A 22827-nucleotide genomic window follows, 5' to 3' on the forward strand; every position below is an offset into this window, starting at 1 on the left:
TCAAGAAAATAATTGCTGCACAGTGTCTGTAGTCTGCTAGTACATGAAGGGTAGTACGGTAGTTTCTATTAGTTTACTTGTATCTAATGTTCTCATAGTTTAGTTAGCTGTCTGGGAAAACATCTGCTAGCAGTTGAATTCATACGAATGCTACTGTGAGATTCCATCATATAGCTTTATCAATTTGTAGATACACTGAATTCATATGTTTCCTGAAAAATCTTAGTTGATTTGTTTAAGATAAATTAGAACAATCTTTTCCTGATTTAGAGTATAACTTCTAAATGTTAATACCTATTGCACTATACATGACATTTTGAATAAACTACAAATGCAGCAGGTCTTTGTGCAAAGCAAAGTAAAATTCCATTGATCTATCTTGGACTTTTGTGAAAACAGTTGGTGTAAACATCTGTCAGATACTTGATGTGTAACAAATTTGGTATACCCGATGGACATTTAGACTAAAAATTTGTCTGCAATTATGATGTGTTACAGCTATGAAATGTCTGCTTATTGAAAATAATAAATGAAACCAATCTTCAGAAGAATAAATATATAAACACAAGGTTTATCCTCAGTTTGTATTCCAGGTAGAACTGCAGTTACTAATTTGTCATCTGGTGACATGGGAGCAGCGTTAAAACCAGCACCTACCCATGGACAATTGCAGGTACTTAATTTTTATTTTCTTATGGTAACACAACTTTTCAGGATTGATACTAAGTCCATGTAATAGTTGGAAGCTATAATTTACAAAGCTGGAATTAATTAGGAACTTTGATGATTACAGATTAGGTAAAAACCCCAACTTTTGTGAGTGTTTCAGGTTGACAGATATGATGCATTTTCATCTATAATCCATAGTTTAAAATAAATTCTGGTTATCAAAGCAGCTGACAGCTTTTTTGTGCTGTGATAGCAGACAGGTTCTTACAACTGTAATATATCGTAATTATGTAGTAATGCATAAATAAAGGAATCATAAGATTTTCTGTGTGTTTTAAACACAAAGGCAATTGGGCAAATTTTTATAGATTTCTAATCTTAACAAGTTTTTAGAAAGGATACTCAAGCAACCTATAAAGCATAGAGAAACATCAAGTGTATGTTAACCTGTGGAAGAACGTGCACCTTATCAATATTAATGTGTTAAATGAAATGCCCCAAATATGAATGATTAATTTTGTTTTATTTCCAAAACTATGAAAACGTACTTTAAAAAGCCAAAAAGATACTAAACTAAGATAGAATTGACTCTTTAATATGAATTGAATTTAGCTGTAGTCTTCAAATTTTGTCCGAAATTTATACCTTTTGTGATTGGTCTAAGTAGTTGTTATAATCTAGGATGTTGGTGGTATAAAGCACACAGTACTCTGATCCTGATAGCTTCATTCTAAAGAAACTCAAATTCCTAAGTGATTGTGATGAGCAGCAAATGTTTTTTTCCAACTTTTCTTGGCAAAGGAAACATATGAAGAAAAGAACCGGCTTTTGAAGGAGCGCCTGGACAGAATATTTTCTGGCAATGAGCGCCGTTGTTCACGGGCCCCAATGTATGGCAGAGACTTGCTGAGTGTTTGTTCTTTGACTGGTGAAAGAAAGCCCTCTCAGCTGCCTTCCAGTGAAGACAACAGTTGGAGGTGGGCTGGCTTTGTGAACTGTTGCCTTTCTTCAAGTGCCTCAGGAGGCCCAAGTAACCCATTGCAAGAAATGATCCTGACTTTGGTTCAGCAACGAGAGTCTCTAAAGGATGTTGTTAACAGGTAATGTGTGATTCTGCCTTGTAAGCCTTTACCACATTTAGTTATTTCTTAAACACTCCTTTTCAAAAAAGCTTTAAAACCTTGTTTCTGTTCTTGAGCTTGTTTGGTTTAGACTGATTTATTTAGCAGTATGAACATAAACATACATAAATGTTCAGTTGATGAACATTTTAGTATGAACATAAAAATAAGTCGCTTCTGTTTCTTTTAGGATCTTTATAATAAGAGTTTTCAGTGCCTCATTCCTATTTGCAAGCCTAAATTCAGCTGACCATACTTCAGCTTACATTCTTATGCTTTGGATTTACTTCTGATTAAGTACCCCTTGGAGCCAACCAACAAGAGTTAAGACAGAGACGCAGGCAGAAGCTAGTTTAGCTAAAGCTGACATGTAGTGGATTGTGCGCAGAGCAATAGCTGCAGTTTTCTAGAAACGTGAAATGCAATTAGAAGAACTCAAACTTTTTTGAATTGCTTTTAGTAAGTTTGGTATGATGGGTGTGTCTTGTGTTTGAGCTCCAGTGACTGAATACAGTGGTCACAGTGCAAACACCTTAGCAGAAGCTATCATCAAGGCAGACAAAACAAAACAAAAAGATAAAAGGAGATAGAGAATATTAACACTTTGAAGGTATGCAGCACTTACTAAGTCACTTTAACAAAGTGGTTAGATAATAGGGTAAAATTCCATGGTTGTCAGGCTGAAAATTATTGCTGCAGGGGATCATTTTGTATGTAACTTTTTAAACTGGTATATCCCTTGTTTTGATGCTTTTCACAGGGCTCTCTTCGTATTGCCAGCTGCCGTTGCTGCTCCCCCTTGTTTGTATGTGGCAAATCCTCCCCCTTCATATAGTCACAGATTGAAACTCCTTAAGCACAGTCTTAAGCAGAAGGCAGCTCCACACTTGCATCAGTTGCAACAGATTACAACTCCTCACTTGCTACAGTTCCCTGACCTCCGGCTGGTGCAGTATGACTCAGGTAAAGGAAGACATTTGGTGATAATATTTCACTAATTTCCTGTTTCACAGGAATGGAATTTCTATATAAAACCATTATTGGTTTTCTTGTTTGAAATACAGGAAAATTAGAAGCTCTTGCTGTCTTGCTTCAAAAGTTGAAATCCGAAGGGCGCCGTGTGCTGATTTTGTCGCAGATGATTCTGATGTTGGACATACTGGAATTGTTCCTGAATTTCCATTTCCTCACATTTGTGAGGATTGATGAATATGCTAACCATGAACAACGGCAGGTAAGTTTGCCCTAACTGTTGTCCACTGGTACAGCAATATGTGGTGCTCGGGCTTTTATATGCTACGGCAGGGGAAGGAGATTTGCCTTGTTTCTTACTAATTTTGAAACACTTGACTTGTTTTTGTCTGTTTTTTGTTAGGCTCTAGTGAATTCAGTTTGGTATTTTATTTTGGTGTATGGTTTATTTACTCCTTGCTTTTATTCCATTTATGTAGGAGCTGATGAAAATTTTCAACAGAGACAAGCGCATTTTCTGTGCCATCCTTTCCTCTCACAGTCGTTCCACTGGAGTCAATCTTGTTGAGGCAGACACCGTTGTGTTCTATGACAATGATCTAAACCCAGTGATGGATGCAAAAGCTCAGGAATGGTGTGACAGAATTGGGAGATGTAAAGACATCCATATATACAGGTGATGGTTACAGATCAATGACTGCTCTTTAACATGCTTTAATGTAAGGTTAATTCAGATAGTGCTACTCTGTATGATCTGAAGTAAAGTGGAAACAGTGTTGAAAACTTCGTCTCACTTCAATAAAAAAGATGCCAGGTTATCACAAGAAAATGTGGTCTTTCTTAACACCAAATGTAATGAATGAATCGTACCTGCATGGTTTTTGTCTGTGAGTTTACATGGAATTTTTTAAGTGAGGCCTTTCTTGAGATTTTTTTTTTTTAATTACACTGATTGTTAAAAGAAAGCTTTAAAGTAGAGACAGTAGTATGTGTTTTTTTCTGGGCCTGTAACCAGAACTAAAAAAAACCCACCACAAACCACCACTTTTTAAGAGTTCAGTGTTATTCTTTAAGGGCAATTTCTCTTTCTTTTTCTGCAAGCTGTTTTGGAAATGACTTACCAGTTTTTTTTTGGTTTTTTTGGTTTTTTTTTTTTTAGGCTTGTCAGTGGTAATTCTGTAGAAGAGAAGCTTTTGAAAAATGGCACAAAGGACTTGATCAGAGAAGTAGCTGCTCAGGGAAATGACTATTCAATGGCCTTTTTAACACAGGTAAGTTAATATTCAAAATATGTTCAAACACCTGTGTTGCAGTGTTTAGTAAGTTCAAACATCTGTGTTGGAGTGTTTAATAACAGTTTAGTAGAAATGTGTTTGGGCTAGAATTGATAGGTAAGCATATTAGATTTCATGATTGTTTGAACTCCAAGTGTTAGGGCCCCATTCTCTCAAATACTGTCCATCTGCTTTTGTTCTGTTACTTGCATAGTGAATGCACAGGCATCACCTATGTGACTTAATATATTCTGGTTTCTTGCACCCTTCTGCAAAATTCTGCAGAGCTTGTAAGGATGAAGGTTTCAACAACTTTAAAAATGTGAAATGTAACGTTTGGGTATTTAGTGAGATAGGGTCTCAATTGCTGCTCTGAAGATGCAGAAGACAGTGCTGCATTGATGAAGCTAGTCCACCCCCTTCTGGCACTCCCAGTGTGGTGGTGCAGGATGAGACTGTGTATTTCTGACTTTCCTATGAATGAGCTGTTAACACTTTATTCTACTCTGTAGTCCTACAGGAGAAGGTTACAGAAGAGAAAATGGGTGATTTTCCAGAAATAATAGACAGAGGTTTATTTTTTCTTTAGTCAGTCCATAGTTTATAAGGTCACTTGAACCTGAGCTAATTCAAAGTTACATAAAAAAAATAGAATAGTCCTGAAAGCTGAATGTACTTCTCTTTTTGTTTTTCTTTTACTTCCCAAGCAAACGATTCAGGAATTGTTTGAGGTTCATTCTCCCATGGAGGATTCTGGATTTAGAGTGAAAGCAGAAGAATTTGTAGTACTTTCTCAAGAGCCATCTCCAGCAGAAAATATTTCACCTAAAGTGGCAAGACCATTCATAGAGGTAATTATTAAGACATACATTAAAAATACAGCTGTGCAACATTAGTATTAAACAGCTGCCTTATCTTTTTTTATTTGGGTAAATTCTGTCAGTCTTCTTTCCTGGTCGTTGCATGTTGTTTTGTCATTTTCCTTGTAACAAAACTTCCAAAAGCCCACAGTTGAGTTGTATACTTCCTGGGGACTGTTTCTCTTGCCTCAGCAGAGCCTTAATCCAGAAATTTGTGTTGGATTTCAGTGAACTTCTTACGGGGTTTCTTTCCATATTTTTCAAGTCTTCACTATTTTTAAAATATGTCTTTCTGAAAGGCCCTCAACAGTATTGAGCAAGAGGATGAGGAGTCAAATGATCGCATACAAGAAATAGGACCCGAGTCAAGCATTGAACCTTTAATCTCGGAGCTCTGCGAGACAAAATACAATGAAGAGCCCTCACAGCTGCAGGAGTTAGTTGCTGTTGTGGATCAGGTACCATGACTTGCCATGAATATTTGGTTAAAAAGTAATGTTTAATTCAAATATTTAAATTTCTTTGCAGTCTGGCCTTAAAGCAACTTTGTTGTCTATGGGATTGATACTCCCATTAAATGGACTGGGAGATCTCCTACTGACTTAAGATGTTAAGCCATCAGAGAGGGAGATTAGTTTTAAGGAGAGCTTTGATACACTCTCCTTCAGTGAACGTTTCTTTTATTATCCTCAATACTAACTTTTTTCTTCCTTTGATACGTTCTCTCAGCTGACTCCAATTGAGAAGTATGCTTTGAATTATTTAGAGCTCTTCCATGTTTCAGTTGATGAGAATGAGCCACGGCTGAATGAGGTAAAAAACCAAATCTTTCTTTTCTATGTTGTTCTGTCACAGTATGTACAAGCAGGGTTATATTTTCAATGTGAAGTGGAAGTTTCTCCAAGGACGTGGAATATAGCGTAGGCACTTCTGTGATCTTTTCTTGTTATACTTTATGAACACTGAAATGCCTTACAGAGAGCTTATTATTTTGGGATTCTCTTGGTTTAAGCAGTTCTTAATTTCTTTTTTATAAAATGGGAATGACATTCTTCAGCACAGCTCAGCAAATATTTGTTGTACTCCATTGATAGTGGGGGAAAAAATTTCATTAATTTCGGTGAGCCTGCTTATTTGGGTAAAGGAGCTGTGTTCTGGTTGTCTTGGTTGTTTAGCTGAAATTCGGAGTTTGCTTTATGTTGGTTTAAAGACCCTCAACAGAGACCAAAAAAATCTCTTCTCAATGATGGTGCAAGTATCTGTTAAGAAATTCTTGTAAGCTTTCTGTGCCTGAAAATGTCAAAGTTCAAGGAGTTTGTCCATAAAAGTACAAATTGGTAACGTTTAATCCAGTGTCTGTTACTGCATAAAGTTTATAAGGAGTCTGACTTTCATCTAGATGGAATTGAAAACTGCAAAGAAAGCATGGGAAGTCCAGCATATGAAGGAGTTAAAGGAAAAAGAGCAAAAAATGCTTTGGGAGGATGAAGAGGAACTTCTAACCTACACTCGGGAGGATGCATACAACAAAGTAATTCCTGATTAGTCTTGTTTTTCTTAATAGTGTATTTCTTAACAGTTACTCTGAGAATACCTTTTCCCTCAGGGTTCAGTTGAATCATTTGAATTGCATTCTCTTTTTGCTGTGTAGGAATATGTCTATGAAGGTCCAGATGGACAAACCGAAATAATGCCAGTAAGTAAAAGTAACACCAGGCAGCCTAAACAGGCTTTTTATTTTTTTGAAACATAAAGATCAGTGGAGAGTTAATATTGCAGTAACTACACATTTTGTTCTGTGCAGCTTTGGACTCCTCCCACTCCACCTCAGGATGACAATGATATCTACATAGATTCTGTTATGTGCCTGATGTATGATACCACTCCTATTCCAGAATCAAAGTTGCCTCCAGTGTATGTCAGGAAGGAACGTAAACGACACAAAACAGATCCATCTGGTAAGTGTTTGTTCAAAACTGTTCTGAGATTTATTCCTGAAGTTAAAAAAAAAAAATCAGGGGATTTTTCATACCTCCTACATGTCTGGTCCAGTAAAGATCAAATTTGCAGGTTTGAAGAGATGAAAATTCTTGTCTCATTGTGGTCTTGAAGTAATAGAATCACTGGAAGCCCCAGTTCTTACAGTGTGTCTTTCTATTTAGACATACAGGTGTTCTTAAAAGGACAATTTTAGAAAACAGGCATTTTACTATGTGAGTTAGGAGAAGGCTGATCTTAGTTTATACCAGGCTCTGTTTAGTTACTGGCAGTACGCTTTTAAGAGGCAGTGGGGAATACTCTGTACACATGTAGGAGCATTTTGCGGCTATAAGTAGCAGAGAAATCAAAGAATGGTAGTAACTATTTACCAAGAATGTTTCTGGGGTTTTTTTTCTTTCTTTCTTTTTTTTTTTTTTCCTTAGCTGCAGGTAGGAAGAAAAAGCAACGTCATGGAGAGACAGTTATTCCGCCTCGTTCACTTTTTGATCGAGCAACTCCAGGAATGTTGAAAATGCGCCGAGAGGGCAAAGAGCAAAAGAAAAACATCTTGTTGAAACAACAAACACAGTTTGCAAAGCCTTTGCCGACTCTTGTCAAACCAGCTGCTGAGGCTGGACAGGATAATCCAGAGTGGTTGATCAGTGAAGACTGGGCACTTCTGCAGGTCAGATCATACCTGCGCTTTCTGCTGTTATTATTTATTGTATTTTTGCTTCTGATTTCCGAAATGACTCTTTCTGCGCTTTATCTCTTCAAGGTGGTTTCTAATTCTTAATGGCTAGTTTGGCATTTTGCTGACATAACTCAGAACAGATTGCCTATCATTTCTGTTCCTCTAAGGGTAAATTAAAGGTTAAACTACAAACTGCATGATTAAGTCCTATTTTTGTTGTAGAGACCACTTACTATTACATTCCAGATTAGTTGTGCTGGCTGGACATAGGGTAACGCAGCTAAGGTTTTAACCTTTGAGAAGAGAGCAGCACTTGAATGGCAGCTCTCTCTTCGTCTTATACCAATCTTCAAGTGTTTTCTTGCACATCAGTCTGCATAATAGCAATTTATGCTTATTTATTCTCTGTGAATGTAGGTGAACCCATAGCCTGAGCCCTAAGCTGTCTGTATCCTTGTAGTAATGGTGTGTGGACACATGCAGATAAGGGTAGGTTTGGAAGACTGGAATGATTTGTCATCTGAAGCTTTTGTACCTTTATCTGTTGTAGGCAGTGAAGCAGCTGCTGGAGCTTCCTTTAAATCTTGCTGTTGTATCGCCAGCACACACTCCCAATTGGGACCTTGTTAGTGATGTTGTTAACTCATGCAGCAGAGTCTATCGCTCACCAAAACAATGCCGAAACAGATACGAAAATGTCATTATTCCAAGGGAAGAAGGAAAGGTGAGTTTACGTAGAATGATGCGTCTTTTTTTACCTTAAGTTTGTAGAGCTTTTTTTCCTTATCTCTGTAAACACTTGTTTTTTGTTAAATGTTTCAACAGTGTAAATAAATAACTTTTAAAAGATTATAAAGTTATCCTCATCAGGATTTCCACTTATTTTATGTGATTTCTTTGAAAAGAAAAAGCACCTGAACAAAATCTTCCACAAAAGATCATCTAACTTTCCTTCTTATTTTACAGCTAATGTACGAAGCTAATCCTAAAAAGAAGACAAAAAGTATTTATAAGGTGTGCATTGGTATTCTTTCAAAATCAAATCTAGACACTGTGGTATTTAGCAGCAATGGAGGTGGGCAGATAATTCATATGAGATCCATGTTGAGTGTTACTTGAGTTCTGAAACATCAATTAAAATTCCAAATTTATTTTTCCTTTCTTTGTTGATACAGTGGATTGACACCAGACTTCAGCTTTTGGATTTGATAGATAAATTTTAAATCATGCAGGAAGTTTGTGATTTCACTTAAACTGTAGTGGCTATTTTTCCATCTAACAACCACCACATAACTTATCCTGATTATTAAGATGGTACTTAAGATCTGTAAGAATGTACTTCGTGCTAGAGTCTAAGTGGATTACAAATATATAGTGAATTTAATGCTTGAAGCACCTTTTAGTAAATGAGGATGATAGTACGCTACAGAAACAAAAATAAATTCCATGATTATAAACAACTTCTTCCAAACCATACAGCAATTTAGTGACAGAACTGGGTGGAGAATCTAGAACTTCTGACTAGTCCCATTCTCTGACTAATAAGCAGGTTTGTCCCTGACTGGCAGCTTCTACTTAGGAGAAGCCAAATGTTAGAATGGCATGGTGTGTTGGATGTTAACATAGCTTTGTTGGGAGAGCAGTGCAGTGATGGTTTTGTTATATTATGTGTGCGCTATGCATAACTATAAACTAATGGGCTCTTGGTTTGGGTACTGAATTAAACTTGCAAAATCTAAACTAAAGCAAAGATTCTTTTTCAAATTAGAGTTTGCCATTTTGTATGTCCCCAAGTGCTGATGCCAGTGTGACCGTGAGAACTGCTCCTTATTTTGTTTTTTTCTTTATATATTTCCCATAGAGTTTTGTGTAACAGTAAGTTATCAGTGACACGAGGCAGAAACCAGTCTGTGATAGATATGTTGGAGTACGTTTTTAAGTAACCTACAAGCGCACCATGTGTTTATACATAGACAAAACGCCATGTGGCTGTGTTCGCAATTGAAAGTTGGTTTGTTTTCATTTTTTAGACTAAAAACAGTCGCCCACTTCGTACCAATCAGATCTATGCTCAAGATGAGGGTGCAACCCACACACAACTTTATACTAATCATTTTGAGATGATGAAAATGATTGCAGGGAAAAGAAGTCCACCTATCAAACCTCTGTAAGTTTAACTGGGATCATTCCATCTCCCCGTCACCACAGATCTCCTAGAGACTGTGTTCTGAATTGTTCTCGCAACTGAGAGTTATTTTACACTCTGTTTCAAACTGCTGGTTTTTTTTCTCTGTTCTTGATCTCTTTCCTTGCATCCTGACCTTCTGTTACTGGAATACCTTCATATTTCATGTGTTTGGGTTAGCTTTTACTCACTGCATGAATTTGTTTTGCATGATTAAAATTATGATTAAAGTTAAAATCTCATGCAACTGAGAGCAGAAGAGCACTCAGTTGTTTTTTTTAATCTGCTTTGTAAACTGCACTTTCTATTTGCCTGAACTGGAAACATTTTGATGTCTGTGCTGTTTAGTAGTACATCGTTTTCTATGTATATTTCTGCAGTAACTTTTTCTGTATTCATTTAATATTTACTCTGAGTCTTTCTTAGAATGTCTATCTGTATGCAGGCTCCAGTACTGGTGGGAATATCATGAAAACTTCACCAAACCTGCGGTGTCATCCACTAAAACATGTGAAATTAAATATTATTTTAAAGTTTTTTCTGTCTCCAGTAATACAGTTTTGCTCAATTTCAGACTTGGCATGAATCCTTTCCAGAAGAATCCAAAGCATGCATCAGTGCTTGCAGAAAGGTGAGCACTCTCTGTCTTAAAGGAGTTATGAATTGCATAAAAGTGCTTTTTTTCTTTTCTTTTTTAACTTTCAGTTATTGATTTTTAACAATTGTGTGCTTTGTTTTATCATTGTTTCTAGTGGAATCAACTATGATAAGCCACTTCCTCCAATTCAAGTTGCCTCCCTCCGAGCAGAACGTATTGCGAAAGAGAAAAAGGTACTGTCTCCATCTCAGCTTTACGTATGACTACAGTAATTAAAAAAATTAGACAACAGAGGAAGTATGAGAAAAGCTGCCTCCTGGGAGAAGTTTGGCGGTACAGTAGATGTTATGGGCAGCTGCAAATTGTTCATGTACTAGGGTTTAGATGTCCAGGGTCCAGAGTGGGACCTTTCCTTGGGCCTGTATGTCTCACTCATACTCATTGTTTAGAGGCATCTTCTTGCAAAACATACTAAAAACATGTAAAAATCTTGTTTTATTCTTGACCATTCTGTAGCCTCCTTTCTTATATTATTCAGAAAGAGATACTTGTCCTTGCTTGTCGATGGTAAATTGCTTGTTGTGCTATGCTCTAAGCCATATAACCATGAATATAGCTTGTAGTTTGAAACTAGTTAGGTCATGTAACTTGGAGTTAGAGAGTTACAGTGAAGACAGATCTGTATGCTCTCTCTGCACACACATATATATTACATGCTTAGAATTAAAGGGGTTTTGTTTGTTTTGTTTTTAAAAATACATCCTGATTGTTACGTGCACTGTTTTGAAGACTATGAAGCTCACGCTTTGATTTCCTAGGCTTTGGCTGAACAGCAGAGGGCACAGCAACAGACAGGTCCACAGCCTCAGCAGCAGCAAGCTGGCCAGCAGCAAGCTCAGCAACCAGCTGTACAGCAAGCACAAGCCCAACCTCAGCCGCAGGCTCAGGCACAGGTAGTTCAGCAGCCACAGGCAGTAGTGCAGACTGCAGTAACTACTGTGGCCAACACAGCAGTATTGGTAAGAAAGGGAGGGCTTGGTGCTTCTGATGTAGTAACTTCAGTTCTTCTGTGTGTACCATATTTGCGTGTTCTATTTTCTCTGGAAAGTGAGAATTTTAGGTCAGTGTAGTGAGATGAAAACTTTCTTTCTTTCTTTCCTTTTTTCCCCCTGAGTATGCTGGGTATCTTCTTTTTTGCTCCTTTATTAAGACTGTGTTCGTACCATTATAGCAATAGGTCTTGGCATTCTGAGGTGGAAAAACACCATATCCTTTGCAAAGATTTTTTGCCTTTTTCAGTTTAGACTTTAATTTAATTTAATCAAAGTCTGAGCAATACATTTACACAGTCATCGAACAGTGTTATACAGAGAACTCGGACAATAAAGAGAATGTAGCTGTAAGAGCTACTCTGTTAAAGTAGCTTTAAAACCAAACCTTTATTAACCTTTGCAAGGCAAGTGGAATGTTGCACCCTACAGGACCTATCATGGTTGTTTTATTGCAAATCTGTGCAAAGTTTTCATGGCTTCCTTAAATCTAGAGTCTCTTTTAATGAGCCTGATGACAGGTCTGGGGCTTTTGTTTTTAGAGCTAATCCAGTTTGCATACTAATGTGTGCAGGCAGTGGTGATTTTGTTTTGCTTGTTGAAGGGCAAGAATACTACAGCTTTTACAGAAAGAGACAGAGGACGGGTTCTGACCCATAAGTATTGCTGTGTATCTACTGCTCAGTGATGTTTATGTGTAAGTGGTTGTCTGTGGCGTGCTAGAGTAATGTATTGCTCCTTTCTTCTGCGAACAAGGACGTCAAATGACCAGTATTTACCGAACATTTGACTGGTCTCCAGTTGCTCATTAGTGTGGCAGAATCCTAATACATACATCAGTTGTTGTTGATATATAAAATGAATGAACAACTGCAGAAGTAGCTGTGTATTTTGTTGCATTTTTCATATTTTGTCACTTCTGGAATACAGAATTGTGTTAAACAGCATAGTAGCGTAAGAGCTATATTCAGTTTTCTTTTATTGTTTTTCTGAACTGTTACCTCAATTGTCTTCTAAATAGGCGGGCACCATCAAAACAGCAGTTACGGGGACAAGTATACAGACCGGTAAGAAGACTTTATAATTAGAGATGCATTGGAGATTATAGGACATTTGGATTTTCATTTTTAGAATCTTACACTTAATCCTGGCTTACTTTCAGCTACGGTGAGTGGAAATGTCATAGTGAATACTGTTGCTGGAGTCCCTGCTGCTACCTTTCAGCCCATCAATAAACGTCTGGCTTCACCTGTTATACCTGGAACATTGACTGTGAGTAGATCGCATCAGTAGTTGTGTCCCTGGACTGATCTTGGTTGCATGTTTTATCAGCATATGTGTTTTCTTCTTTAGCTTTCCATGTTATCAGAACCTTTGCTTCTTGCAAATTCCATGTGCATCATGTGCTTCTGTATCAAACCCCTCTCCCTTACCAAAATATCAGAACACACTGGAACAGTTTATCAGAACAAAGTGCCTAATAGGTACTACTGTTAAAAATAGTTCGTAAACAAGTGCTGTCGTAGGCAATGTATTATGTCATTATAATTTCCAGCCTGTAACTGTTTTGTGCTTTGTTAATGATGATCTTTATTTTAATGGTTTAAGACTATGGAAGATAAAGCAAAAAATTGAAAGGTAGTAAAATCAAATTTCTGTAATGTAGTTAAGGGTTTGGTGATCAGCCTGGTCGAAAAAGATTTAACCAGATGCTATTATGAGACATATCTGAACAGCAAATGTGTTAGATTTGGAAGATTTGGACCTTCTTTGCTTTTGCAGTGCTTTTGCATTTTTGATGTTTGTTTCTAGAATTGTATAGTCCATTTCCATAAGGTTCCATAGCTCTATATGAGGTATGGAAACTGTGAGAAATAATGACTGTGTTCTTTTTCAGACTTCGGGAGGCACTGCAACTGCACAAGTGGTACATACCCAGCAGCGAACTGCGGCAGCACCTGCTGCTTCCACAGAACTGGTGACCATAGCATCTACCCAGGGCGTTCGTGCAGTGACATCAGTGACAGCATCAGCAGTAGTAACTACAAACTTAACACCCGTGCAGACCCAGACAAGATCTTTGGTGACTCAAGTTACACCAGGTAATAATTGTGTGTTTAGGGATTTTTTCCAAGGGTACGTAAAGGGCCCCAGAATTTATGTAGGTTGCTTGACCACCATAGCCCCACAATATTGAAAGTCTGGATTTGTTGGCAGCACAATTAAACGGTGCTATGATTTTTAACTTGCCTTATTGTTGGTGCTCAGATTACATTTTTCTCCAGTATTTCTGGATAAAGTGTTGCAGTAGATAGCTGCTTGGCCCCTAGGCATTATGATTAAAAAAGATGATTAATAATCTAGCAGTAAAATTGTTCTGGTTTTGGCTGGGACAGAGTTAATTTTCTCCCTAGTAGCTGGTATGGTGCTGTGGTTTGGATTTAGCATGAGAATAATGTTGATAACACGCTGATGGTTTAGTTGTTGCTGAGCAGTGCTTACACTGGTCAAGGGCTTTCCAGCTTCCCCTGCTCTGCCGGGTGCACAAGCAGCTGGGAGGGGGCACAGCCAGCAGAGCTGAGCCCAACTGCCCACAGGGCTATTCCATACCATAGAGCGTCATGCCCAGTATAGAAACTGGGGGAGTTGGTCGGGGCAGTGATGGCTGCTCGGGGACTGGCTGGGTGTCAGTCAGTGGGAGGTGAGCGGTTGTATCACTGTTTGTTTTTTTTCCCCTGGGTTTTGTTCCTCTCTCGCTCTCTTGTTGTTTTCCTTCTCATTACAAATTATTATTATTTGTTGTTGTTGTTGTTCCAATTATTAAACTGTTCTTATCTCAGCCCACAACTTTTCTTACTTATGCTCTTCCGATTCTCTCCCCTGTCCCACCGGCGGGAGGGTGACCAAGCGGCTATGCGGTACTTAATTGCCAACTGGGGCTAAACCACAGCAAAAATATTAGAACTGACTATCTCAACTAAAAACCATTGTGAAGAAAGGAGCATAATTTTATTATTTACTCTGCTTTTACATCATGTTTATGCTAATGTGTTGTTATTTGTAGTTAGTCCACAAACTGTGCTGGAGCAGAAAAATATGCATTTAACAGCTTGGCTTTTCAGGTGAAATCAATGAATTAAACTGAATGTTGAAAATCTTTCTTCAGAGCATTTTGTTTTTTCTTTATTCACAGCTACACCAACAGTCCAGCTGTCCGGCAAAACAATCACCCCTGCTCACTTCCAGCTTCTGAGGCAACAGCAGCAGCAGGCTGCTCAGGTGCAGGTCCCACAGATTCAGGCTCAGGCACAAGCCCAGTCTCCAGCTCAAATAAAAACTGTAGGGAAATTGTCACAGGTGAGGAAATGCTTCTGAAGTAACGTGGCATGTTACTCTCGTCGTTATTGTAAGCATCATTAGCAGTGCGTGTTGTATCCTGTCTTCTTGGGCTAAAGTGAAATGCAGCTCTTTCTTAAATTTGATCCTACTAAAATGTCATTAAGGCAGTGAGTCTGATAGCCATTTCAAATGCTACCACTGTCACAGTAGGTCAGGATGTAAAGCACTTAATGTTACTTATTCACTGGCAACCCATTGTATAAAGGAGTTGCATTCATCTTAACTAAAGTCTGGCATAGAATGTTTCTCCTTTAAGCTCCAGATTCATTGCCATTTTTTTCCTGTAGTCATGTAAAAGATTGGAAATGATGGAAGTGTTTGATTTTTGCAGGAGCAGCTGATCAAGTTGCAGAAGCAGAAGCTGCAGCTTCCCCAGCAGCAGGCAGCGCAGCAGACACAACAAGGGGCACAACAGCAAACAGCCCAAGTACAAGTGCAACAGCAACAGCAAACTCAACAACTCACTGCTGTTACAGCACCTCGTCCTGGCGCAGTTCTCACAGGCACTACTGTGACAAACCTGCAAGTTGCTCGTCTTGTAAGTTGTCTTTGACTTTGCAAAAACAGTCTTAAACACCTTATTTTCTTTGTTGGTTTAAATGAACTGGATACTGGTCATTCACGCACACAAGTGCCCTTTGCATTACTTAGGCAGTACAAAAGATACAGCTGTAACATAAATAGTTTTAAATTGCACTTACCCACTGATACCGTCTCTGAAATGTATTACTGTAAAGGAGCAATTATATTTAGAAACATTTACTATCACTTTATAATGACCTGTTATATGCAGCAAATATTTTTTTGTGCCAGTACAATAATCTTCATTCCTTACTGCTTAGACTCGTGTTCCTGCTTCCCAGCTTCAAGCACAAGGACAGATCCAGGCCCAAACTCCGCAAGCAGCACAGGTTGCTTTGGCAAAGCCTCCGGTAGTGTCTGTTCCAGCTGCTGTTGTGTCATCTGCAGGAGTCACTACACTCCCCGTTACTGTTGCAGGCATTAGCGTTGCCATTGGGCAGCCACAGAAAGCAGCAGGTATGTCAACAAACTTGCTAAAACGTAATAAAATTTTAAATCCCACTTTTTTAAAGGTAGGATGTTTCAAGTAATGTCTTCTGTGGGACACTCATGCTTTTTAAAAACTAAAGCGATAGAGGTTGCATTCCCGTTTGTTTCAAAAATGAGGTTAGAGAATGACACTTATTCCATTTAATCTAGAGGTTAGCATGATTCTTTAGCCAGATGTGGTTGGGGTTTTTTGTTTGTTTGTTTGTTTTAATCTGTGCATGAGAGTAGGTGAGCAGATATAGTTTTAAAAATAAAGACCTAGTAATTTCATACTTTTTTTAAAAATGCAAAATGGCAATAGGAAGATTTGTATTTCATAACGGTCTCCTGTAGTACGGACAGAATTCTTCCTGTGGGAAGATTATTGTTAGAACACAAAGTTTACTCATGCCCTTAGAGAACGGAATGTTGTTTTCTCCACTATCAAAATCGTATGTCTTATTCCCATTAAAATCAGTGGGTTATTAGTGCTCAAAGCTATGCAGATGTATACGTCTATAAAAAGCACAATCTGTGTTTGCAAGCTGTGATTACTGGGACAAAGCAATAAAATGAGGACTCTTACGGTTCTAATTATTTTTGTAATTTTCAGGAGGCCAGACGGTAGTTGCACAGCCACTGCATGTCCAGCAGCTTCTAAAGCTCAAGCATCATCAAGCAGCACAGCAACAGAAAGCTATCCAGCCTCAAGTTGCGCAGGGTCAAGCTACTGTGCAGCAAAAGGTATTTGTCGTTTGCTCTCCCACTGAGTTACGTAATGCTTCTGTGGTTGTAAAGCTTCAGCTCTGAATTACGAGGACACTCCTAGAGAGGCAGTCAGTATTCCTAGGGGTGAATCTTAAGTATATCTGGAGAGAACGGTTTCTCATGTGCCTTGTCAGGTGCTTAATAATTTTTTCAATAAGGCAGCTATTTGGTGTGATTTCTCATGCCCCAAACTGAGTTTTCTTTTTTAAGTAACAAAGATTAAGATTCTCTTTAGTAATTTCTAATATAACCAAATGTGGAAAATTCCCCAAGATTGTCACTGTGTACAATATCATTTGTGCAAAATATACTTTTTCCTGAAATGTCATGTTCTCACGGGCTTTGCTGTCAATCAGCCACCAATGTGGTTTTTTGGAAGTGCATTATTGTATGAAGTGTGTGTATGTGTGCATGTGTGTAAGAGAGAACCTTTTCAGTAAATACTTTGAGTGATTCAGAGTATTTGTATAAGGGCATGGAAGCTTTTGCCTAGTGCTCGTTTTGCTATTACTAAGCCTTTTGGTTTAGGATTTGACTAAGGATTTTGTTTCAATAATTAAATGTAATTAATCCTGTTAGCTACGTACCTATTCTTTAAAATACACATATATTTTGTAGTCATTAATGCCTTTTTTTTCTCTTCTGCAGATAAATGCTCAACAGGTTACGGTCCAAACCCAACAGCAGACTTCACAGCAACAAAAAGTAACTTACACTACACAGCCTGCCATTAAAACACAGTTCTTAACAACTCCAATTTCCCAAACCCAGAAACCAGGTGGAACCCAACAAGTGCAGGCCCAGATTCAGGTACAGGTAACACAGGTTTACACATTTAAACTCTACTGTGACTGGAGAATTGTAAAGGTGACAGGTGATGTAGCATTTTAGCACGCACTCATATTAGTTCTAGTCACACATTTGTTTGAATTGACTTTATAATAAAATTCATTGGTGCTGAATATGTGGCCGTATAGCAGGTCAGAGGAACTCTCTGAGCTATAAGTTCACCTTTCCTCTTTGAAATAAATAAATAGTCACTCCTTTTTATTAAGCAAGGGATTCCATACTGTGTTTACTATGGAAAATTCAGCCAGATTTCTTCCGTTTTCTGGTGCTGCCTCCCAGCCTAATCTGTGGCAGAACAGTAGGTGACAGTTCAGTTCTCTTCTTTTCTGCATAACTGGATCAGTCTAACCAAGGAAAAAGGGGGTTAGGAATTGGAAGCCTTACTCTTTCAAAAGTATATCTGAGATAATGTAGCCCATTAGAACTTCTGTGCTTCCTTCAATTTTATATATAGTTAGGAGGAAATGAGTATGTTGCAGTTAAAACTGAAAATACAACTTTTCCTCTTCCTCTCCTAGCTAAGTTCTTCAATACACTGATCTAAAAACTTTTACAAAAGTTCAGTATCACTGAGAATGCCAAGCTGCAACTTACCATGAACAGGACTTTGGAAAGGTTTTCACTTGGTAGCAGTTTTGATAGGTATGGTGTTTTGCTGCTATTAGCAATTTTTTATTTTGACCAAATCTTTCTTTATTTCATGTCACTACAGGTTGCAAAACTTCCACAAGTGGTCCAGCAACAGGCTACTGTTGCCAACATTCAACAGATGGTTTCAGTTTCCCAACAGGTAGGTTTTGCGCTTGTGAAATACAGCACCAGAAATATGATCCTACTGAAAGCTCATTTGTGTGGAATATGTGTATTTTTTGCCTTATGTGTGGCATAGGCAGTACTTTTGAAGGATATAGCAAATGCCCTTCTATAAAAATGAATCATGTGAATACTGAGTTAGCTGCTGTGTATTCTCTAGTCTAAAACTTTGGTAGATGGAGCAGTGTTTGTTCATCACTGTAGATAAGCTGAAAAACAGTTTTTAAAAAATATTTTCTAGAGCTGAAAGAATTTTTAAAAATTGGTTTCTTGTGTAGTCAAGATAGCAAATAATTGAACTAATGAGCGCCATCTGAGTTTGTTCTACAAAAATTGGGACAAATTGAGGGTTACAAGTTGTTTTGTTCCAGTTCATAAAGCTGTGCCAAATGCTTTGTAAAAGTCAGAATGATGTGGTATCTGTTCTAAATGTGGTATGCTAACGGACGGGACTAGGGCAAGAGAAGGTCAGATGGTTTGGCTTCCCCTCCCCTAACTACCAGGCCGTTTATTTAACACTGTTTTAGGCCACATATTCAGCACTAATGAATTTTATTATAAAGTCAATTTAAACAAATGTGTTTATTTAACAATGTTATTCAGACCATTAGCAACAGGCGTAACTTATGCAGTTGATTGGCAGGAATGATTTAACTTTGGACAGTGGATGAAGTTACTGCCTTCAGTCCACAAAAATCTGAGCCGATCGGCTCTTAATCTGTCACAGTTTATAGTGCGGTGTTTTAGTGCAGAATAAAATCTGTGACTGTTTATCTTAAAATGATGATAAAGTGATGTAAGCAGACTGATAACCACCTCAGATGTGAATGCTTCAAGGGCAAGGTAGACAGCAGGGAGTAGAAACCTCATCAGTCAACACAAGTTGAGTTGTCCTCTATAGTCAGTAGGAGCTCCTAGATAATTTTTCAAGGGACATTAAAAGCTAGATTTTCAAAAGTCATTGATGTTGGCATAACTCTGGGGCTGTTGAAGTCTGTGGTAAAAAGACAAATAAACAGCTCCCCTCCCACACGTGCCAGTGGCATCAAAGGCAGTAGGATTAGGCCATGCTAAGTATGTTTAAAACTGCGGTCTTGTTGTGTATGTGGCATTCTTTTTACCTGCATTTTTAGTGCTTCCCAGTGGATTCCTCTTGGATCGGTCAAGAGTTAACTTTCCCCTGGAGAAGCCCTTGCAGCTTCATTTGGCTTCTGTGTCTGACAAAGGCAGCTGAAGCTGCTTCATTTTCATTACCTTGTTCTCCGGACAAGGAGACGTTGAATTTTTTTTCTCCCTTGCTCTGGGTAGAGCTATGAAAATTAGATTTCTGGATGGAGTTCAAACTGTTCTACCCTAAACTGGCAAGAGAGACTGGCAGCTGTAGTCTGAAAGGGTAATGTCAGAGACTGGTAGGAAGCCTCAGTGGTGGTATTTATTGTCACAATATAGGTGCAGAGTGGGCGTTTTAACCTCTTTGATCCTCCATCTATCCTTCTGCTCTTTTCCTATTCCTTCACTTCTGCTTCTGCAGTACAGGAATTTTCCTGTTTATCCAGTGGGGTTTTTTTTACCTTCCATTTATCTTCTGTAAGGGATCTGGGGGAATATCCTTTGATTTGCACTGCAGAGATCCGAGTTACAGGCATCTTGGCTCTTAGTTATGATTTATAAGGCCCTAGAAAATGTGACAGAATGTTGTTTCTCACTGAAACCACAGAGCCTATGTTCCCAGAATCCTTCTCAGCCTTCCTACTTTGCCCAAGATGCTTGTCAGTCAAGAGAGCAAATGCCTATATAAGTAAGATGCCTTCTGTAGAGTGGAAATTAAATGACTGCTCAGTTTAATGCCAAACCGTTTGTTTGTAATTGGCCTGTCATCCTCATGTCTAGGTACAAGCTCAACCCCAAACTGTGACACTTTCTCAGACGACAGCAGGTCAACAGCAGGTTCAGGTGATTCCTGCAACAACTGCTACTGCTCAGGTCGTCCAGCAGAAACTGATACAACAGCAAGTCGTGACAACAGCATCTCCCCAGATTCAGGCTCCAGGTGTACAGAATCCAGCCCAGACACCAGCAACACCTGAAGCCCAGAATCAGCAAGCAAAAGTACAAATGAGGACGCCTACTGTCAGATTAAAGGCACCTACTAAACCAAGTTGAACTAATGATTAAAATGCAATAACAGGGAAACACAGCATTTCTTGTTTGCTAAGCCAAGTGAGAATCTACTCCAAACATCCAAATGAAGACAAACCACCTCTTTTTTTTTTCTTTTTTTTTTTTTTTTTTTTAGCAGAAGGTTTTTTGCTGGTGAACATTTAAACATGGGAACTCTCATGTAACTTCAGCATATTAGCAACTGTTTAGCACTCAAAATCTGTACAAGGTGCATACTGCCAGTGTTCTCTGTGCTCATTCAAACCAGATAAAGCAAACATCACTTACGTTTAAATTCTGCCCAGCTTCACAAAAGTAAAATGGTAAAATGCCATAAATGTCAGTAAAATTCATCTGTGTTAGCATACCATAAACTGCCCGGGGCAATATGCAGTTCTTTGCTATAGTTTGGATGTGTGCTCAGTATCCACGGTGAAGCCATTCAAAGAAGCAAGTGTGGCTAATACAGCAAAGTATTTTCCATCTGTATAAAAGCTGCGTGTTGTTCTCGCTTGAGGTGAATACCTCTGGAAGATCTAACTTGTATTTGAAGTGCTCCCTGCAAAGTTTAGCCAATAAATGTGAAAACCTGTAAGTATATGTAATTAAAAAGGAAAAAAAGTTTCATTCTCCATTTTTGTAAGTCTTTTAAAATGTTTGTTAGTAGTTTTGTGTACAGTTTACTGAATCACCCAACCTGTGCGCTCATTCTCATATTTCACTTTAAGATAATGGATATTTTAGGCATGAACTGAGTAAATACTGTGTTGATAGTAGATGTGTATTAAAGTGTAGCCCATTTTTTTTGTAAAAGAATTGTTCAGTGGATACAGCTAAACAAATGATCCATAGCTGTTTCTCACAGGAATTCCGTCAAGGAAACTCTCCAACTGTTAAAATTTAATCTCTCAGTTTCATTCTGCTCTTGCAACATGTTTAAATGTTCAGTACTTTCTACTCAGCTTTCAGCTCGGGGCGGGGGGGTGGAGGGGGGGTTGGAGGGCTGGGGGAAGGGGAGAATAGTGAAATTAAATCTAAGACTTAATTCTTCAACTGTGTAAAGAATAAGATCTAACTTTTGTACTATTCTTTTACTAAAGCTAATGATGAATGTATCTTCAGGTGGGTATTTTGGATGTGAATAGAGCGTGGCCTCTTCCTCCAAATCAGTTTGCCTTATTGTTATGAAAAAAAAAAAACCAAGCAAAAAGCTGCATAGAACTGTGAGGGTTTTCTTTACTTTTCTTGCATAAAATGAAAAACAGACTCTGTTTGCAAACAGCACTGAGTGAGGAATCAAAAAGCTCTTGGTGGCTTGAATGGGTTTATTTTACTTTGGCCATAAAACTGCATGACGTGTAAAATTCAGACAAAATTACAACATTCCTTTTCTGAGATGGTTTTAAAATTATTTTTCCATTCTGTGATCTTTGTACTGTTTTAGGAAGGGAGCCTATTTAAAGGCAAGGAGAGCGTATCTTTTGTTCTGATCTCTGTATGTACACACCCATTGGTACCTAGCAGTCCACATGGCTTAAACAAGAAAGAATACCCGCTCAGCTCCTCTGTTTTAAGTAGGATAGGTCCAGCCCGTTCTGTTAAGATCACGAATGTAAACTCTGGGTCAGGCAGCCTTCCTGATTTTTTTTTTTCATTTTATACCCCTTTTCTCCTGCATCCTCTTTTTCTCGGACCCTCAGGTCTGCAAATACGGGGGCATTGCTAGATTTTTTTACACTGTTTGTGCATGCAGTAGTATTCTCCTGACCCTGCTGAACCGCGCGTTTGTGCCATGGCCTGAACTTCATTACTAGCTGCAAAGCTGGTAGTGTGGGCAGCGGAATAGTTTAAAATGCAAAGCAAATGCAATGGTAACAGATAACTGACGCTGTGTATAGTGTTGCTCATCCAAAAATATTGCTTAGTTAGCCCCAGTTTTACTTTTAAATGTTTAGCTCTTATTATGTGCATGAAAGTCGGGGGGGGAGGGGGGGAAACACTTCCAGCAGTGGGAAAGCTGTTGACGGCATCATTGTGCTGGTCTGATTTGGTGTCTAAAGAGGCAATTGTTTCTTGTTTAGGTCAGTTAATGAGGATAAAAATCACCTTTTTGTTTTTTCCTTCTTTTTTTCCTTTCGATGTGTCCTTCTCCCAGGAGTGTGTTAGGAAGTCAACCTGTAAATAACTTATGAACATAAGCATTTGTACTTGATCCAGTAGGATTGTAAGGAATAGTGATGTATCCTACCTGAAGGTGTAATAAAGTGTACATTTTTATAACACCGCCTTGCCCTGGCTTCTGTAACGCGCGGGGGAGGACGCTGCCGGCAGCGGCCTGCGGCGGGGTTCGCCGCCCCACGGACGGGGCCTTCGGGCCGTGTCTCCC

At 38.6% G+C, this 22827-nt stretch overlaps 1 protein-coding gene across 15 annotated transcripts in view; it reads left to right on the plus strand.

The window, feature by feature from the left end:
• Positions 1-22715, plus strand: part of LOC142416639 (E1A-binding protein p400-like) — a 52921-nt gene extending 30206 nt beyond the window's left edge. For 5 of the 15 annotated variants that reach the window (XM_075516408.1, XM_075516417.1, XM_075516414.1 and 2 more), the window contains 29 exons: positions 582-673; positions 1471-1769; positions 2551-2753; positions 2855-3024; positions 3242-3438; positions 3922-4033; positions 4744-4887; positions 5196-5354; positions 5626-5709; positions 6296-6427; positions 6548-6592; positions 6701-6854; positions 7320-7561; positions 8121-8294; positions 8537-8584; positions 9601-9737; positions 10330-10386; positions 10508-10586; positions 11172-11372; positions 12424-12469; positions 12565-12674; positions 13300-13504; positions 14596-14759; positions 15133-15339; positions 15644-15839; positions 16465-16595; positions 17268-17435; positions 18181-18258; positions 20172-22715. In XM_075516408.1, the coding sequence (XP_075372523.1) occupies positions 582-673; positions 1471-1769; positions 2551-2753; positions 2855-3024; positions 3242-3438; positions 3922-4033; positions 4744-4887; positions 5196-5354; positions 5626-5709; positions 6296-6427; positions 6548-6592; positions 6701-6854; positions 7320-7561; positions 8121-8294; positions 8537-8584; positions 9601-9737; positions 10330-10386; positions 10508-10586; positions 11172-11372; positions 12424-12469; positions 12565-12674; positions 13300-13504; positions 14596-14759; positions 15133-15339; positions 15644-15839; positions 16465-16595; positions 17268-17435; positions 18181-18258; positions 20172-20444 (4307 nt within the window). In that variant the 3' untranslated portion in view covers positions 20445-22715. The remainder of the gene's footprint in view (positions 1-581; positions 674-1470; positions 1770-2550; positions 2754-2854; positions 3025-3241; positions 3439-3921; positions 4034-4743; positions 4888-5195; positions 5355-5625; positions 5710-6295; positions 6428-6547; positions 6593-6700; positions 6855-7319; positions 7562-8120; positions 8295-8536; positions 8585-9600; positions 9738-10329; positions 10387-10507; positions 10587-11171; positions 11373-12423; positions 12470-12564; positions 12675-13299; positions 13505-14595; positions 14760-15132; positions 15340-15643; positions 15840-16464; positions 16596-17267; positions 17436-18180; positions 18259-20171) is intronic. The other 10 variants (XM_075516420.1, XM_075516419.1, XM_075516422.1 and 7 more) reach the window with 7 other exon arrangements.
• Positions 22716-22827: the final 112 nt, after the last annotated feature.

Source organism: Mycteria americana, chromosome 13 (assembly GCF_035582795.1).
Source record: "Mycteria americana isolate JAX WOST 10 ecotype Jacksonville Zoo and Gardens chromosome 13, USCA_MyAme_1.0, whole genome shotgun sequence".
NCBI classification, from domain to species: Eukaryota; Metazoa; Chordata; class Aves; order Ciconiiformes; family Ciconiidae; genus Mycteria; species Mycteria americana.